Genomic DNA, 17,211 nt, shown 5'->3' with positions numbered 1-17,211 from the left:
TCAAAAAATAATATTTTCCCATGAAGAATTACATATTTTACACATACTATTATTGAGAATACTTTGCTTCAAGCTGCCACCTGAATTAAAAAGGAGTAAATGTATGATGCCTTTTAAATAGCAGAGTAAATAAGCACCCAAGAAATACCCAAAAGACATCCAAAGGAAAAAAAAAAAAAAAAGCTATGTGATTTTCCTGAGAGAACAGTCTTACCACAGCAGAATTTTTGCTACTATTCACATAATTTCAAGAAAGCCAAGTTTGTCAGACCAATCATAACGACAGCCTTTGATATTTAAGGCATACTATAACAGCTAATGCAGAAAATACTATAGAAGTTACCATTTGACTAAATAAATCTTACACATAGAAGATACAGAAAAAATGTAATATTCTATAGAATTAGAAATTATTTGAAGATTACTACAAACCTCTGTGCCACTCAGTAAATTTTGAACAGGATGAAGCAGGGCATCTATCACTGCATCTGTATATAAACATTCCGCAGCACATCCTGTCTGATCACAGAAAACTTGCAGAATCTCCATAACAAGACTTGCTGCAGAATAATTGTCTGGTGAACACAAGAAGTATTTATTTATATTTTAACTTACACAAACATATCTATATGGCTTATATACATGCTTCTGAATTATAATTCCGCTAAGTACTGATTTAACACAGAGAGCAGAAAGAAAGGTAAGGGAGGAAGGGAAAAGAAAAATCTGCACAAATACAGACCCAAAGTAAAAACTGCACAAGAAGTTACCAGGTGCCTCATTAAAATTATATGTATTAGCATATATTAAAACCCAAGCATTTACCTGTATGCGCTGCCAAAGCTGTCTTTGGGTAACTTGGAGAGTAATAAATAAGCTGAGTAAATAATACCAAGAGATCAGTTATGGATACAGGATCTATTAAAGAAAAAAAATGGAAGTACTCTGCAAATTAATGTGCAACTTTAATTTCAGAAATAAAATAGATTTTGTAAATATATGGTAAACATGCTTTGCTGTATTGAGGAAATCAACATATGTACAACTGGTAAAGCAAAGGACATGCATGTCTCTGGGATTCTACCAAAGTATTTCATGATCAATTTAGAAGCCTTGATCTCGCTCCCAATTTAGCCAATTGCAATTTTACCAAGCCTTCCATCAGGAAAAAAAAAAAAAAAAAAATGGCAGCAAACATTTAAGAATCCTGAATATACACAGCTGTAGGACAAAGCACTACCTTGCTATTAGATTGAGTGAAGCAACTGGAAAAGAGACAAGCTGTCAGACAACTCTTCCTCAGGTTTGAAACAAAAACAACATTTAGCTAAATACAGGTTGGGAACTATTGCTCCAAGTTTAATGTAATTATCAGACAATTTGTGAGGAAAGAGTTGCTATCTGTGAAGCTGAGGACACTATTAAGACGACTGTGAGATTGTTACTTTTGTAGAGGAGAGAAAAAAAAGCAACCATCACCAATGGATCATTGCTCGAATGGTGTTATACAGGGAAATGACAAAAGCATTCTATTAGTAGATGTTTCTTCCTCACAACTGCTCTGTTGGATCTATTAAGTTCTGATCCTCAAACCAGAGGGAAAAAATACCTTCAAAAGTCTCAGAATTAGTATACAGTAATGTTTTGAATTCTACACTGAATTAATAGAGATATTAATGTAATGGAACACTACAATCCTCACACACTTGTATTTGCCAACCCTGCACAATGTAGATTTCTCTGAGTGTCTAAGGGCTTTTTTATCTCATATCTTCTGTCCTTACTGACACATCTGTTCCACACGTACCACCTTTTTCTCTACCACTGTTTTGCCTTATTAATAGGTTAAACTCAGAGCAATTGTTTTCAGTGTGCAATTAGCTTGAAATACTGATTTTCACACCTGAAAAACAGTCTCGGTTCCTGGACATGCCTCTCCTCCAATCAATTATATCAATAGTTCGACAGAAGTTACTACTCATACCTAGACAGACTGAATCACATACTAATCCCTACTCTCCTTCAACATGAAATTAACATATTAAACATTAGGACAAGAAGCAATCTATTCAACCACATCCATCAAAGAAACTGTGATGATGCTCAAAGGTACCAATACCATCTTTTAAGAAAGGTTTCCAGGCACAGAATTATTGAACAGAGTATTGTCCTATAATGTCCACAATGTTGCAGTGGAAACATAACAGTATGGATAAAGTTTCTCAACGAGTCCCATTTTCCTCAGCCCTCTCCTTACCTTTTTTATTTTTCAGCTGTACTGGAAAGAGGTTTTGGCCTTGCTTATAGAGCAACAATCTTCCTAAAAGGCATAGTGAATGAACAAAATAGACGTACTGCAATTCTTGTCCAGTGTAAGAAAAGTTCTGCTCATCACCTTTAAGAATAAAAACAAAAGTTAGAACTTGGCTCTTTTAGTTTATTTCACAGTACCTAGCTATTACCTGCAACATACATGGATCATTTTGTACATAAAGACAGACAGTCTAAGTAACTGCCGTTACTTAAACACTGCTATTAGTGTTCTCTCAGAAGACCGACATACAATATTTTGGGAAGAAAAAGAACAGATAGAACATCTTCCTCTTGAGGTAGCATACTCAAAGACCTAGAGAATGTGGATGTATGTGCATACAATGCAAGCCATGCAAAGATACTCACTACAATGTTGCTGGGAGAAGTCATCAACACTGGAATTTTTATTAACTCCTGCCTTGCAAGATTCAAAATAATCGAGGCATTGCTGGACAGCTGCATTAATCTGTGAAAAAAAGCACAAAATAATAAAATACCTGATATTTCACAGTAACGTCATTTCTCTTGTACCCAAGTACTGTCCCTTAACTCAAGAACCTGAACACCCACTTCACGGCAAATAACTCGTGTTTGAGTGGTTTGGAAAGGTTAACCAACAGGAGGCAAAATTTTTGAAGGATTAAAACACATTACAATTATTATTACATTATCACACTACCAGCTCTATAAGCATTAAGACAGTCTCTTAAAAAAGAGTACAGAAAATAATGGAAGTATTTTGAGAAGTTGATGGCAATCTGCGATTGCCATATTGTTGTTACTGTGGAAGATTTTTATTGTTAACACATGGAAAACTTTGTCTTGAACACACTTACTAAACTGTAGGCTTGGTTACTGGATGCTGCCAGTGCTATTACCGTTCTTTACAGGAGTGTTGTATCATTATCATAGCATTATCATCTAATCAATGTATATGAAAGTGTAAAAATTTTCAGCACGGACGTAGAAAGGAATCATATCAAGAAAAAAGTGTATTTTTGATTTATTACAGTTTGGAGCTGCTAAGACTTATTCACAAGTGTAAGTAAAATACGCAGACATACATAATAAAAAAAATAATTGGATGTTTACTCTATGCTTATAAATTAAACTACCCTGCTCATGGACTTCCTATTATAAACTTTTTGTTGCATGGAACATGCTTTATTCTATGCTCTGTTCCATGCATACAGATAAAGAAGACAGATGGCTATTACAGTTGTCTGTATCTTTGTCTCCAATCTTAAGGTTTTATCAGTGACATATATCTTACAGTATATTTCATTTGTACTAGAAGATTTTATAAAACATAGCCAAAGTCCTGTCTATATGAATAGATCTCACACCTGTATTGGCCTTACTGAAAAGAATGGAAGTTCCATCCCATCGAAGAGATTTGCCCATACAGAATATGTGATAGGATTAACACCTCCATTACTAAACATGTTTTCTCAGTTTGATTTATCTTTGAATCCTTAATGCTTTGTATCACAACTTTAAGAACACAATGGTGGATTTTTGGTTTATTTCCATGAAAAAAACCAAATTCAGCATAGAGATTTCATGATGTTTTTTCATGCACCATTTGCTACTTTATACATTGTCAGAAATAATTCTAAATATGAACGTAACATCAGGAATTCAGAAATAATAATCCTAACTAAACACCTGCTATAAAACACCCAAATTTCCCCTTACTCAGAGCTGGTCGCGCAGCCTTCTTTGCATTTAACAATAAATCATTTAAGCAAACAGAAATTAAAAATAAATTTTAAAACCCCAAAAGGCTTACCTAGCTAAAGAACATGGAATAGCTCTGACAAAAGGGACAATAGGAAAACACATGTTCAAACCACAACATGCAAAGCAGGAACAAGTTCCAAGTAAATTTACCTTGGGAAATACTTACCAAAGATTTGTATTTCTTTTCCAAAAGCCTAAGTACCACTGCTCTGCTGTAATACGCATGCTAAAATGACAAAGGCAACCTAATGTCAACTTCAAACATGTAAGCTTTATTTTTTAATTAAAAAGTAGAAATTATCTCCAATTTTGTTCTACTAGGGATCCTGTGCACAGTACATATTCAATGTATTGAACTCCAGCTTGTGTAAATCAAATTATACTCAACTGAGTCTTTTGTTTGCAGTATATTTAAGATGACAAAAAAAAATGTCATTAGAAAAATATGTAGCAGAACACGCAGTAAACAATAACCACATTGAAATGTTAGACTACATGCTTTGGCATAGCCATCTAAATCCTAAACTGTAAATTTACACATGGTAGGCTAGAAAAAGCTCTAAAGTCCTCTGGAGTTTAGCAAGTTGTGTGTGGCATATCATATATGTAACTGTACTTTCATGCTCATCACTTCTTCCAAAAAAATATTTATATCTTTCGATGGCTGTCAGTCATTTATGACAAAAGGGACTGAAGTCACAAAGTGCAGTAAATTCTCAGAAGTCTTATGAAAACTAGTAAGTGAATAGAAATGGAGGGAGACAGTAGTGTTAAAGAGCAAAGGACATAAATGTCTGAAAAAAACCCCCAGACTTCCTTAATTAGAGTGCTCACTATAGGTTGTTATCAGGACACAATGGGTCTGTGATAATAACAGTCATAAATCAAACTTTTCAAAATACATGTCAGACATGAACAAGTGATGGGTTGTTGGCTTGGAGATTTTTTGCTTACCGTCCACTTTTTAAACCATACTGCTTTGATATCTAGCAAAGCCAAGAAGTAGACTGGACTCAAAAAATCTGGAGAGGCAGGATGATTAGGCTCATGGTTTACTGATAAAAGTGCGAAGGTACTCTCTACTACTTCTTCCATGTACCTTATGACACAAATAGATAAAAATGAACAGAAATCAAAAATTACATAAATCTTTCCACCAGTAATACTCAGGGAAAAAATTTCTTGTAAAACCTTGTTGATCAGATAAATCATAAATACCAACATTATCTTCAACTTGATCTTGTAAGAATATTCCTTCTTTGTATTCCCATGAATAAAACTAATACTAACATACTCATGTATTCTCCTAAATTATTACATGTTTTGTAAGTACCAAGTACTACACTTGTTACTTCATAAAACATCCAAATTATTTTTCTTAAAAAGCACTTGGAACACTTCAAAAGCTAAATAAGCAGCTTAGTATGACCCATGACTACTCCTATACATCTCCCCTATTCTACCACTGACCAGTCGTTATGCATCTTGTAATGTTTGCTAAAATTACATGCATCTAATTATATGTCAAAAGTCATTAAATTAAGAAACAGTGACAGGTTTCTTCAGGTAACATACTTTTCGGGATGTCGAATCCAAGAAGATGGAGCTTCCTTTTGGTACTCATTTAACAGGCGGACCTGAAATGTAATTATTAAAATTTAAAAAGAAATAATACATGATGTTTTAGTAATGATAAAAAAGGTACAGAGAGTTTATTCATACCTTTTTAAGTAAACGATCTATATCTGTGTTAGATACATCCAGACCAGCTGAAATACGAAGAGAATATTCTCCAGAAAGAAAGTACAACTCCAAATGTCTTGCTAAAAAACAAGATTAAAAAAAACCCCTCCATGAAACTACTGACAAAATAGACTATATTGTACAACTTAAATTGTACTTAACTGATTTTTCAGGAAGTAAATGACTCATGAAGCCTTAAATGTAATTAAATGTACATACCTAAACTTGTATAGACATCTCTTGTCATATTAAATGGAGAAGAAGAAAAGGCTTTTGCATAGAACCTAAGAATTTTCTCCTAAGGGAGAAAAAGCAAGCAATGTATTAAATAGTCATGTAACTGCATATTATTATTGCACAATAATCAATATGTAGTGGCATTATTCTTAACATATATTGCTCATTGATATCCACAGATGGTAAGCATAGTTTATAAAAATTCATAATTTCAGACCACAGAAACCTCCAGTCCAAAGGAAATTTTATTCGAATACTTTGACCAAAGTCTCACTGCTATACAAATAAGTAGATTGGGGTATATTACTGTACTTTTCCATTAGCATTAATGTATTCATGTTATTAAACATACCAGTGACTTGTAACTAGCACTGTTTTAAAAGAAACTGTAGACCTTCTACGATAAGAGAGAAGTACATGACAGTAGCTGGGGCAACTTTCCTATTTATTTGGTAATCACTTTAAAATTCAAAGAAAAAGAAAAAAAAAGAAGACTTAATTGGCATTATAAACAATCTAAAAGCAGTTTAAGTAGCTGCTATGTTTTTCCTCATCAGGGCCTGTGTAATATTACTATTTATCATTTTCACCATGGAGCATATACCTGACTTAAATAGGAAATATTAACATGACATGTTTTACAGAAGAACTTTGTCAACTTTTATTTTTACATGTCTGCTAAAAGATATTCAAACCTCTTCATTCCCATTAAAAGATACGCAAGTAAGTACTCCAGTCTCTAAAAATTCTATTGAAATCCTGTTGTAATCCTTTAAATCAAGACCTACTGAAATCATACAGTTCTTTTACTTCAAAAAGAGCCTGTGAGAAATAAATAACAAAATGTCTTGGGACACTGCTGGACTACTCATAACATATTTAACTTCTCAGTCCTCTTCAGCACTCTTTGCTATGGCTACACATCTGATAACTAAATACAGAACATTAGCTTACGCTGAATGCAGCATCAGGATCTGATAGAGACATCGTTAGATGCTTACGCAGATTTGGCCAAGTCTCAGAGTTCAGTATATCAGAGGGAGGGGCAAAGCACAGTGTTTTCAATGCTTCTTGGCGAACCTGAAGTAGTCAGAAAGGTAAACACCACAAACCCATTCACAGCAACCTCTCAAATATGTAATTTACAATATAATTTGGAGGAAGGAAGGACCCAGCTGCACAACAGATAAGGAATTCCAGAATAGTTATCTTCTGCTACATTTTTATGGTAATTTAGACAAAACACTACATCACTGAGATAAGGTTAAAAAAACAAAAACAAAAACAAAAAAAAGCATATATTTGAAGAAGTAACAAAAACATTTTATATAAGTTTTCAATACTGGATGCAAAGACTATGTTCTACTTTCTGTTTGTACTCAGATAGATTTTTATCAGGGAGTACAGGAAACTATCACCAAATAGTACAAATGTGCCCAGGAGCTCTCTAAAATGTCAGTAAATTGGAAACAGAGTTATTAGACACTGTTTTACTGCTGAATTTCATCATTATAATCTAAATAATTTCAAATAACTTTTTTTTTTGTTCTGTTCGTAAACAACTGTAATCTCTAGTAATTCATTTCATATTACTGAAACAAACTGGAAATTTTTACAATATTTAATAGCATCAGACTTTCCACATGGTTTTGTAGCAAAACTTGATCTCGATGTTTATACCGGTCCCAACCTACCATGCATTTTTCAATTGGCAGACAATCCCCAAACAAATCTTACTGAAACAGCATTCTCAAAATGATGCTTCTAAAAGCTTCAAAAATATCAGCAGCTGGTACTGATTGGTGGTTAGAGACCCAAATTAGTACTGCCACTGACAGGAAGGCAAACCTAACTTGTACTTTATATATTCCCTCTGGCAGTAACTTGTTAGCAAACCAGCAGGAGGTAACACAAAGGACAACATGAAAGTTACCAAGGACAAGGGACACATATACAGGAAAATAAGCTTCAATAACTTTATCCCACACAGAACAACTTTTTCCAAACTATAAATGCCCATCTATAGGCACATAAACTCCTGACAAAACAAAACAAAAAAGATACTTGCTATAACAGTAGTTTTTGAAGCAGATGATGATGAACAATGAAATACTGCACTGCAGAGCAGTTGCTGCTGCACTGAAGCCAAGATATATAAACCAACAAAGACAAGATTCCACTCAGGTACATATGAACTCTTATGTACATACAGCCTGTTTTCCAATGTGCCATAAATATTCATTTATCATTAACATTTTATTTCTTTTAAACTTACTTCCATAGGCTGAATAGGGTCAAGCCTTTCTACAAGCAGCTGCAATTGTTCTTGACTCATGAACGTGTAACTCTGTAATATGCATTACAGAATGATCATTAGTATATTTTATTAAACTGAACAGCAGAAGATTAAAATCATCAGTCTGATATCTAATTTACTTTTAATAATTAGGACTTCAACATTTATATTAATTTGACATTAAAATCAACATTCTAAATGTCTTCTGCCATTTGCCTAAAGTTAAATTTACAGCAACAAAATTACTGTTACATACTTTGCTTTGCTTTATTTAAAAGTTTCCTATATCTTCATAAAATCCCTTATAATAATTCATTCAGTAAGTAAGATAGCATAGCGCAGTACTCTGGAAATGAACTGTGGAAGTAAAATCACAAAAATTTAGATGATGTATTGCTTTTACCATTATTTTATCTTTTTATCTGCGGTACTTGCATAGGTACTTTGGAGCATATGGGCATCATATTAATCTCATCTAGCATATGCTATCTAAAGGTTAGACAGCTAGTATAAACTTAGTACTTCAGTGTAAGAGAAAGGTAATTAATCCATCTTGGGATATATCAAAGATAAGGAAGATGAATCTTTTTCTACAGATGCTCTCGATCTCCACTGACAGAAACTGAACAATTTTGCAGTACCGTGCTTATTTCGTAACAGAGAGAGAGAAAACACACTGTACTTGATTGAACGAGGAGTCACTGTCGGAACAGTTGTCTGTGTAATAGCCACTCCGACGTTCTTTCTTTGTTTTACTATCCAGCTCCTTATTATGCATCCGATCTTCTTCAAACTTGTTAATCAAAGATTCTACCACAACCATCATGACATTCTTCAAGGCATGCATCATTTCTCTGTATCTTCAAAGTAAAAATTATTTTAATATTAAAAAGCATAAGAATCTCCAATTAAAAAAAAAAATCTCTAAATCATGAATAACTGAATATGCCATAATATTACTTAGATCCAAACTCACTGAATTTACAGAAATGAATGAAAAACAAATGCAAATCCAAAATGAGCAACAAAAGATGTATATACCTTAAATGTTTAAGATAACTATATTTTTGAGGTTTTACGTACTTCCTAGAAACAACAGCTGTATATACTAAAATCCATTTTATAAGCACTACGGACCACTGCTTTAAAGAATCACAGCAATTATCTGCATATGCAAATTCGAAATACGAAGCATGAAAATTCAGTAAGATTGCTACCAGCCTCTCTATTCCAAAGAAAAGTTATTTTAATATCCATGTGAAGGTGAATAAAATTAGTAGGGAAGAGATGACCGAGAAAAGAATTTAACTGGTACTCACAGAGGTTTTTTCTATTTATGGCTTCTTTACTAAATACAGTGTTCAAAACCAATTAATCTGGACTATAGACCCCTCTGGCAATATGTGGTTTTGCACATCTACTTATTTCTGGCCATCTGACAGCCTGAGTCAAAAAATCTTGGATAATTATAGACAGTTGGTCTGCATACCACTTCTAGATTAGGTAGACAGCACTGCAGAAGCATCTTCAGTTCACAATAAGTTCAATAAGTTTAGTTCATAGTTCATAATCTCAATTCCAGAGTGAGATGAAACACGACAAACTGCAGTGTAGGGTGGAAATATCTGAATTGCTTTGTGTTGATTTTTGAAAGCAAAGAATCACTTTTGCTACCCACTGCTTCAGAATTTATTTTTTCAAAAGTTCTGGCAAGGAGAATGGAAAACAAAGGCCAAGAAGAAATAAAAACGTGAATTATATGTATATACTCACTCTTTTGATTCACGGGTCTTCTTAGAAACATGTTGGACAAGCGTGTCATAGCCAGATACTTCACCCTGACTTTGAGCAGAAATATATTTTTCTGTTTCTTCTTCAATCACAGATCCCACAGTGTTATTTATATATTTCCTAAGGTATTTCACAAACTCATAGCTGGAACAAATATACAATAATAAAATGTAACAGATTTCCTAAAGCTCAACATCAAACATATTCAACATTACATTTGCTATCTTCTATCCCAGCAGACCTGTTACTTTAAGGTGAGCTTTTATGACTTGCAGAGAAATAAACTTCAACAGTATAAAAAACACAGTAAAGTTTTATTTTCTTCAATATGGTCATTATCAGCAAATTCCAGGAAGAAACAACCATACAATGGCTTGGGTTGGAAGGGACCTTAAAGAACATCTATGTTCTTTATTGGATATTGGATATTGCCATGATCCAATAGTTCAGGTTGCCCAAAGCCCGAAGCCCCATCCAGCCTGGCCTTGAACACTTCCAGGGATGGGGTAGCCTCAGCTTCTCTGGGCAACCTCTTCCAGTGTCTCACCACCCTCACAGTAAAGAATTTCTCCCTAATATGCAATTTAAATATACAATACGAAATAGTTTCTAATTTCCTTTTGCACTTCTTTTAAATGTAAAAGTCTACTCAGTCAAAAGGTTAAGGTTTTGTAGACAAAAATCACAGAATATAAAAAAATTTCAAGTTTAAAATTCCACAAGAACCTTACTTGGGGCATCCTGAATATAACACTGTCTTATGGTATATCCATCTGGTATTATTATTTATGCCATTGTATATGAAAAGTAACACAGAAAACACAATTTATAAATTCTATCATACAAGCATGCTAGAAGGTTTTCTGAAAGGTTTATGCAAGTCAGTGTGTCTTGACAGTATGCAGAAGATCACACTCAAACTGACAAACTAGCTGTCTGTGATTACACGTATGTCTCAAACATAAAGAAATTGGCATTTAATGCTCTTATTATTAGATACTCACAGAAACTAGTTTAAACAAAAGGATAATCAGACAGGAGTTTCAAAAGAGAGACTCTCACTGGGTTCCCTGACTGTATTAGCTACAGAAATTGCTAAAAAGTATTGCTCAGAATGTATAAACATTTTTTTTTTTTTTTTTTTTTTTTTTTTTTAAGTCTTCCAATTTGTATAAAGGACAAGGCAAACAGAAACACATACAAAAAAGTAATCACACATAAACAGTAGATGCATCATTGTATTTTCATTACATCAAATGCAGACGTGCAACTATTTTGTGTTAATTTGGATAAACACAGAATGCGAAAAATTCAAATAAAAAAGTCAGTTCACCACGTAGGTACAGAGTCCAAAGCTATAAAATGTAAATATAAGTAAAAACAACTGTTAAAACAGGCAGCAGCTTTTGCCTTTCTTGTGTGTATATATATACACACACACGTGTATATATGTGTGTACATATATGTTTTTATATATATAGAAACAGACTACATTCAAGATATATATAAAAAATAAGCATAGAACATTGTCTTGTATTATGATACATAATTTCCTCACTGGATTGCCTACCTCAAGTTCCATCAGATATAACAGTCCTATCTCCCCCTTTTTTCCATTCCTACATCACCTTTGCCACCAACGAAAGTAACAGAAATACATCTCAAGGAAGATGCAAATGTTTAATTTCATTTGTCTTCAAGGCTGTCTTTTTATTTCTGCAATAATGAAATTGCACGACTCTCCACTGAACAAAAGCTTTCATAAAAGTTTCTCCCATTTGTTTTGACAGTAACATTTTCAGGGTATACATTTTCTGCAGTGACTGCTTTGCCCTGAAATACACAACAATCACATCATTACTCATGCCCCTAAGTTTATGTCTGCTTGATGTGCTAGCCTTGATCTTCTGCATCATTCTTCCCTTTAAAAACATTTTGTAACAAGTGTTTCAGCAATTACAGAACTAATTCTTCACATGCAGAATCAAGTCAGACTGATCTGGTAGGGTTTACAAAGGAAGTACCAGGGAGACAGGAAGAGAAAGAAAACAAACAAACAAACAAAGACCAAACAACAAACCCAAAATTAACTGTAGGACTTTAATTTAATGAAAAAATACAACAGAAAACATGCTACTTATACACTTAAAAATCCTGATTTCTATTACTGCACATAAATATTTGATTCAATTATCCTTTTTATTAGCTTTCTGAGGATCTCATGTTTCTGTCTTTTCTACATCATAGTGGGAACAAAGGACAAAGGCAGGCCTCAGAATCTGATAAAATTTCTGAGGCAAAATAACCATGAGGCAAAAAGAGTGCTCATCAGAATACTGAGCTGAAATAGCATACTGAACGATCCTAAAGCACACACTACTAATAAAGGCACTTGCAGTCTAGATGGATGGGCTAAGGGTCAAAGAGAAAGTTTCTTAGTGGTCTCACTAATAAATCACCACATGATCTCTTTGATCTTCCACAAACGCCAGCCTATACTGCCATGGGTCATGAACAAGACTAGGATAACTCCAGAAAGATATTCCAGCAGCAGAGAGCAATGCTCACATTCTGCATGTAAAGCATCACTCGGTTTTCCATTAAATGAAAGTTAAAAACTTTTCTCATGAAAACAAAGTATCCTTAGGATGACCAAGTTTTTAACATACCACAAAGAGTAATGGATGCCATGGTTTCACTGTTCTAAAGTGGAAAGCTCTGTATGCATTGTTTCCGCCAGCTGTGGTCTTTACTCCCTCATCCTGGGTATTATTCTAGTAAGTCCTCAGAAGAAAACTGACAGAAGTAATTTCACAGGTTTTTTTGTTGTTCAGACTTTTTTACTGTATATATCCTCCTTTAAATTGTTGTCGGGTTTTTTTTTCTTTCTCAATTACATGGAATTTTCAACTTGATATGTTTATAATCAACTTTTTTACTCTGATGCTCATCACCTGGTAACCTGGTGCTTTAAATTTGCAAGACTGCCAACAAACTGTTAGCTGATACAATTTGTAATACAAATTAAAATTGAGCTAAAATACATTTTAAAGCATTTAGCATCTTCAGAAGATACAAGAGCATAAAAGTTTCAAAATTATAGTGAAATTTTAGATAAATAAGCTCTATTTCACTTACTTTCACCTAACATATCATTGACAAAGTAATGCTAAAAACTAGGCAAATTTAACAGAATATATATAGTGCCACTTTTGGAGAGAAAAAAAAAAACAACTGGCAGGGAACCACCTTTCTCAAAAGTCAGTTCACAGAACTCTGGTCTTCATTAAAATGTCTTCAAGGTCATTCTGGCTTGATATTCTCTTGACTTGTCATAAATGCATTCTAAAAATCTCCCATATGTAAAAAAAATAAACAAGTTAGAACACCATGGAAAGGAAAGAGGAGTGTGGGCTCCAGAAATCTAGACTGCATGTAAGTGAGATCACACTGTCAAGTCTGATTTAACAGGAGTGTGATGGGGATACATACATTTCTGCCTTATTCAAAACATAAAGAACAACTACCTGATAACATATACAAGGGTTCAGTAATATAAGCCAGACAGAACAATCCAATATGGAAGTGGTCTACTGAAAATTGACCTTATTGGGGGGAGGGGGGAGATTAAAAAAGATAAAAATTTTGTTTAGTGGATGTCAAAAATACTGCCTGACAGCCTTAAGTGAGGATTTCTTCTAGCTTCTGTTCACATGTGCATTTAGTACATTACATGTGGAAATGCAGAATGGGCTAAGTCAAGCAGTTTTGCAAGTTCCTCTCACAAACAGATGATCAATTATGGTTACATTAAAAATATACTACCAAGAGTGAAAAAATAAGGGAAAACAAAAACAAACAAAACTGGCAAAATTAATTCTATTCTCTCATTTAGCACCTTTCGAGAGTTGGTTAGCGACAGGTATGTCTATATATACATATAAATACATACACACTCACACAGCCATATAAATTGTAAACATTTCCCAGGAATAACATAATTCAGCACATTTCACATCCCTTGAAAATATTAAAAATAGCAAAAATAGTTTTACTTGTGAAAATTCTCATCTGTTTCCTCCAAGTGCAAGAGAATCTCTTCTGCACACTCTACTGATGGGGCTCCAGTGATTTTTTCCTTCACACTCTGTAGCAACTGTCTAAGCATAGACTGTAACTGAGCTTCATCTTCACTTGTAAAGCGAGACATCTGTATAAAACAAATATAAGAATAACAAGCTTTCATAGCTTTCACCCCTTAAGATTCTAAAAAAAGCATAAATCCCTTAAATTGCCACTTTTTTCCTGCTATCAATAACAAGGGATATCCTATCAAAAGACACAATTACAGACAGAAAATATTTGATAGAGCTTATCTTCAGACTAACTGGAAACAAAATAATCAAACCAGTTTTCATAAACCTATCTTAGTACAATATTCTTAAATGAGATACTGCATTAAAAAAAAGCCTGATTATTCCTGCTTGTAGTTGTTTAAGGACCTGCCCATCAAACAGGCACAAGATTACACCATAATTTAAAAAAAAAGGTTTTTTACAGATGTAATGATGATAAGAAATCTCTACACGTCTCTCAGCTGCTTCTCATCTATTGTTACTACCCAGTTCTGACTTTTGAATCCTTCTACTCAGAGCTGCAGCCCATGACTGAAGATGCTGGCAGCTTTTGCAAGGGCCAGGTGGAATTACCAGAACTATTTAATTTCCCTGCAGTAATCAACTGCAGTGAGCTGACAAAGTCTTGCCAATTTAACCCTACAGCTACTGGGAAAAACTGGGAGAAGCAGCAGCAGTGAGAAACTGAAAACATCTGTCAAGTTCAGAAGACTGTCTATCAGCTTAATTTTCAAAGGTTGAACCACACACCCCCCCCCCCCAAAAAAAAAAAGACCAAAAAAACCCCCAAAGATCCATTTCTATCATGGATTAACTAACCTAAATTCATGGCTTAAACTTCTTTATATGTCAGTGAAAACTTTCAACCCCCAGTGGCAGTTCTAGCTTATATATTTCTAGCCTGTTTGAGGAAGACTGATTTAGAGACCTTTGACTTATTAAAAAAAAAAAGTCAAAGACTCTGTGAATAAACAACATGCACACTCGGAAGAAACAATATAATAAATCGCTTCTTCAGACTTAAACACTATTAACTAACAAAACAATCAAGGCCATATAGCACCAGCTGGAGGAATTACCCCTTTATGAAAGGCAACTTCTCTGTGAGAAGTCACACAGTTGCTGAACATTTTACTTTGATCAAACATAGTTCAGCATTAACTCAATCATCTGACCAGAAACTGCATTAAAATACATTAAAAAAAAAAAAAAACAAAACCACAAAAACCCACACATAAATCCCTTGTAATAATCTTAAATCCCTGATTTGCAATCCTCTTTCTTTTAGAGTCTCAAGATATTTAATCAAAGTCAATGCATTTTTAGGTCTATATAAACCAGTCTCATAAGTCTTCTATTTTGACCTTAACACTGGATAATATCCTAATCCCCTTCAAAAACTTCACTTAGTATTTTGGTATAACTAGGCATTTTTAAAAGCACAAGTATCTGGATACTAGTTGGCAATCAGTGCAAAGCCCCACTCAAATTGTTCATAAAGACAAATTATGAGTTTCACATCCAGATTGTTTTGAAAAAACTTATTTGACTTCTGTAATCATCAACAGAGATACTTATCTTAAAATTAATTTGTAAAGGTTTGTGATGTGTTGTGTTAGGGGTTTTTGGCCGTGTTTTTTCCCCCGCAGGCATATCCCACGTTCAGTTTCCAGGCAAAATTTAAATTATCGTTTTCTCCCTAAAAAAACTTGCCCCAAGCCCAGTATGTGCTGTCTTTCAAAGTTCAATTTCATTTTCCCAACACCATCCCACACCTAAAAATCCTGCCCCAAAACCCATGGGATGATTCAGAAGCGGCCGGTTGCGGCCAGCGCTTATCTTTACACAAGCTTCTGCCTGAGCAAGACTTTGAACAAAAGAAAGTGGCAATTTTAGCAACAAACACATGACAGCAGTTAACAGACATAGAAGTAGTGCGAGAGTTCCCACCCCCTCTTGATTTTTATCGTCATTCAACTGCGCATCAGTTTTTGGCAGTAACCAGATTTCTATCAACTCCCGTACGAGAGAAGCTTGTCTTTTTAAGTGTTAGGAGAAGAAGCTAAACCTCTCCAAGTCTCACACTCCCTCTAAAACCCCAGGGGAGCTTTGTCAGGGCACCTTGGACGTGCTCACCCCAGGCGCCGGATTGGCACCGCGGCTGCCGCCGCCTCGCCGAGGCGCTCCCCGTCCGGCCCGGTGCGGACCCAGGGCCCCGCACTCCCAGTTCTGCCCAGCCCCAGGCTCCGGGGGCCCGAGTGGGCCCCGCAGGTTGCCGAAAGGAGCGTCGCCGTACGCGGCCCCACCGTCTCTCTGCCTCTGTCCCTGCCCCACCCCGAGCAGGAGGTGGAATCACCTTGTGGCGGCGGCAGCGGCTACCCTCCCTGTCCCGGCGGCCGCGCGTCTCCCCGGGAGGCGGCCCTTAGCAACCAGCGGCGCCCGCTGCGGACTCTCGCAGGGCCCATAGCAACATCGCGAGAGTCCGGCGGGACGCGGGAAGGCCGGGCCGCCGTAGCTTGCCGCAGGTTGCTGGCAGCTGCTGTCTTGCCCGGGGCGGAAAGCCGCGCCGCCGCCCTAGCCCGACCCGACGCAGAGGTCTTGGCCCTTGGGCTCCAGACCCCGCTTGTCGCAGCAGGGTTTCCCGGCCACAGAGGCGGGAAGGGCGGCAGGTCGTGCGGCAACCGTGTCGAGCATGAAACGGCCTCGTTTGCTGCACGGCGGCAGTTTGGCTTCCGCGGTCGTTCTTCGTAGTGTGTCTTGGTGGTGTCTGTGTAAAGCGAAGATGCCGAGGAATAGCACTAACCTGGGGAAGATTGATCTGCGCTTTGCCCTCTTTCTCGGTGCTGTGGTTTATATCCTGAAGTGAAAATTACTAAATTCCTATCAATTATTTTAAGTAGGTGAATTGTAATAATTTCTAAAAAAAAAAAAAAAAAAAAACAAAACAAACCC

General features: G+C 35.7%; 1 protein-coding gene across 4 annotated transcripts in view; it reads right to left on the bottom strand.

The window, feature by feature from the left end:
• TBC1D32 (TBC1 domain family member 32) overlaps positions 1-16,708 on the bottom strand; it is an 84,645-nt gene extending 67,937 nt beyond the window's left edge. For 3 of the 4 annotated variants that reach the window (XM_030489814.1, XM_030489815.1, XM_030489817.1), the window contains exons 1-15: positions 16,616-16,708; positions 14,179-14,333; positions 10,106-10,267; positions 9,015-9,192; positions 8,312-8,383; positions 6,991-7,116; positions 6,019-6,097; positions 5,779-5,879; positions 5,632-5,693; positions 5,011-5,155; positions 4,223-4,282; positions 2,680-2,779; positions 2,258-2,395; positions 826-918; positions 433-575 (exon numbers count right to left, since the gene is read on the bottom strand). In XM_030489814.1, the coding sequence (XP_030345674.1) occupies positions 433-575; positions 826-918; positions 2,258-2,395; positions 2,680-2,779; positions 4,223-4,282; positions 5,011-5,155; positions 5,632-5,693; positions 5,779-5,879; positions 6,019-6,097; positions 6,991-7,116; positions 8,312-8,383; positions 9,015-9,192; positions 10,106-10,267; positions 14,179-14,333 (1,614 nt within the window). In that variant the 5' untranslated portion in view covers positions 16,616-16,708. Of the gene's footprint in view, positions 1-432; positions 576-825; positions 919-2,257; positions 2,396-2,679; positions 2,780-4,222; positions 4,283-5,010; positions 5,156-5,631; positions 5,694-5,778; positions 5,880-6,018; positions 6,098-6,990; positions 7,117-8,311; positions 8,384-9,014; positions 9,193-10,105; positions 10,268-14,178; positions 14,334-16,615 lie in introns of those variants that run through there. The other variant, XM_030489816.1, reaches the window with a different exon arrangement.
• Positions 16,709-17,211: the final 503 nt, after the last annotated feature.

This window comes from Strigops habroptila, chromosome 6, assembly GCF_004027225.2.
Source record: "Strigops habroptila isolate Jane chromosome 6, bStrHab1.2.pri, whole genome shotgun sequence".
Lineage (NCBI taxonomy): Eukaryota > Metazoa > Chordata > Aves > Psittaciformes > Psittacidae > Strigops > Strigops habroptila.
Note: the sequence above shows the minus strand (reverse complement) of the source record. Positions and strands in the feature narration are given on the sequence as shown.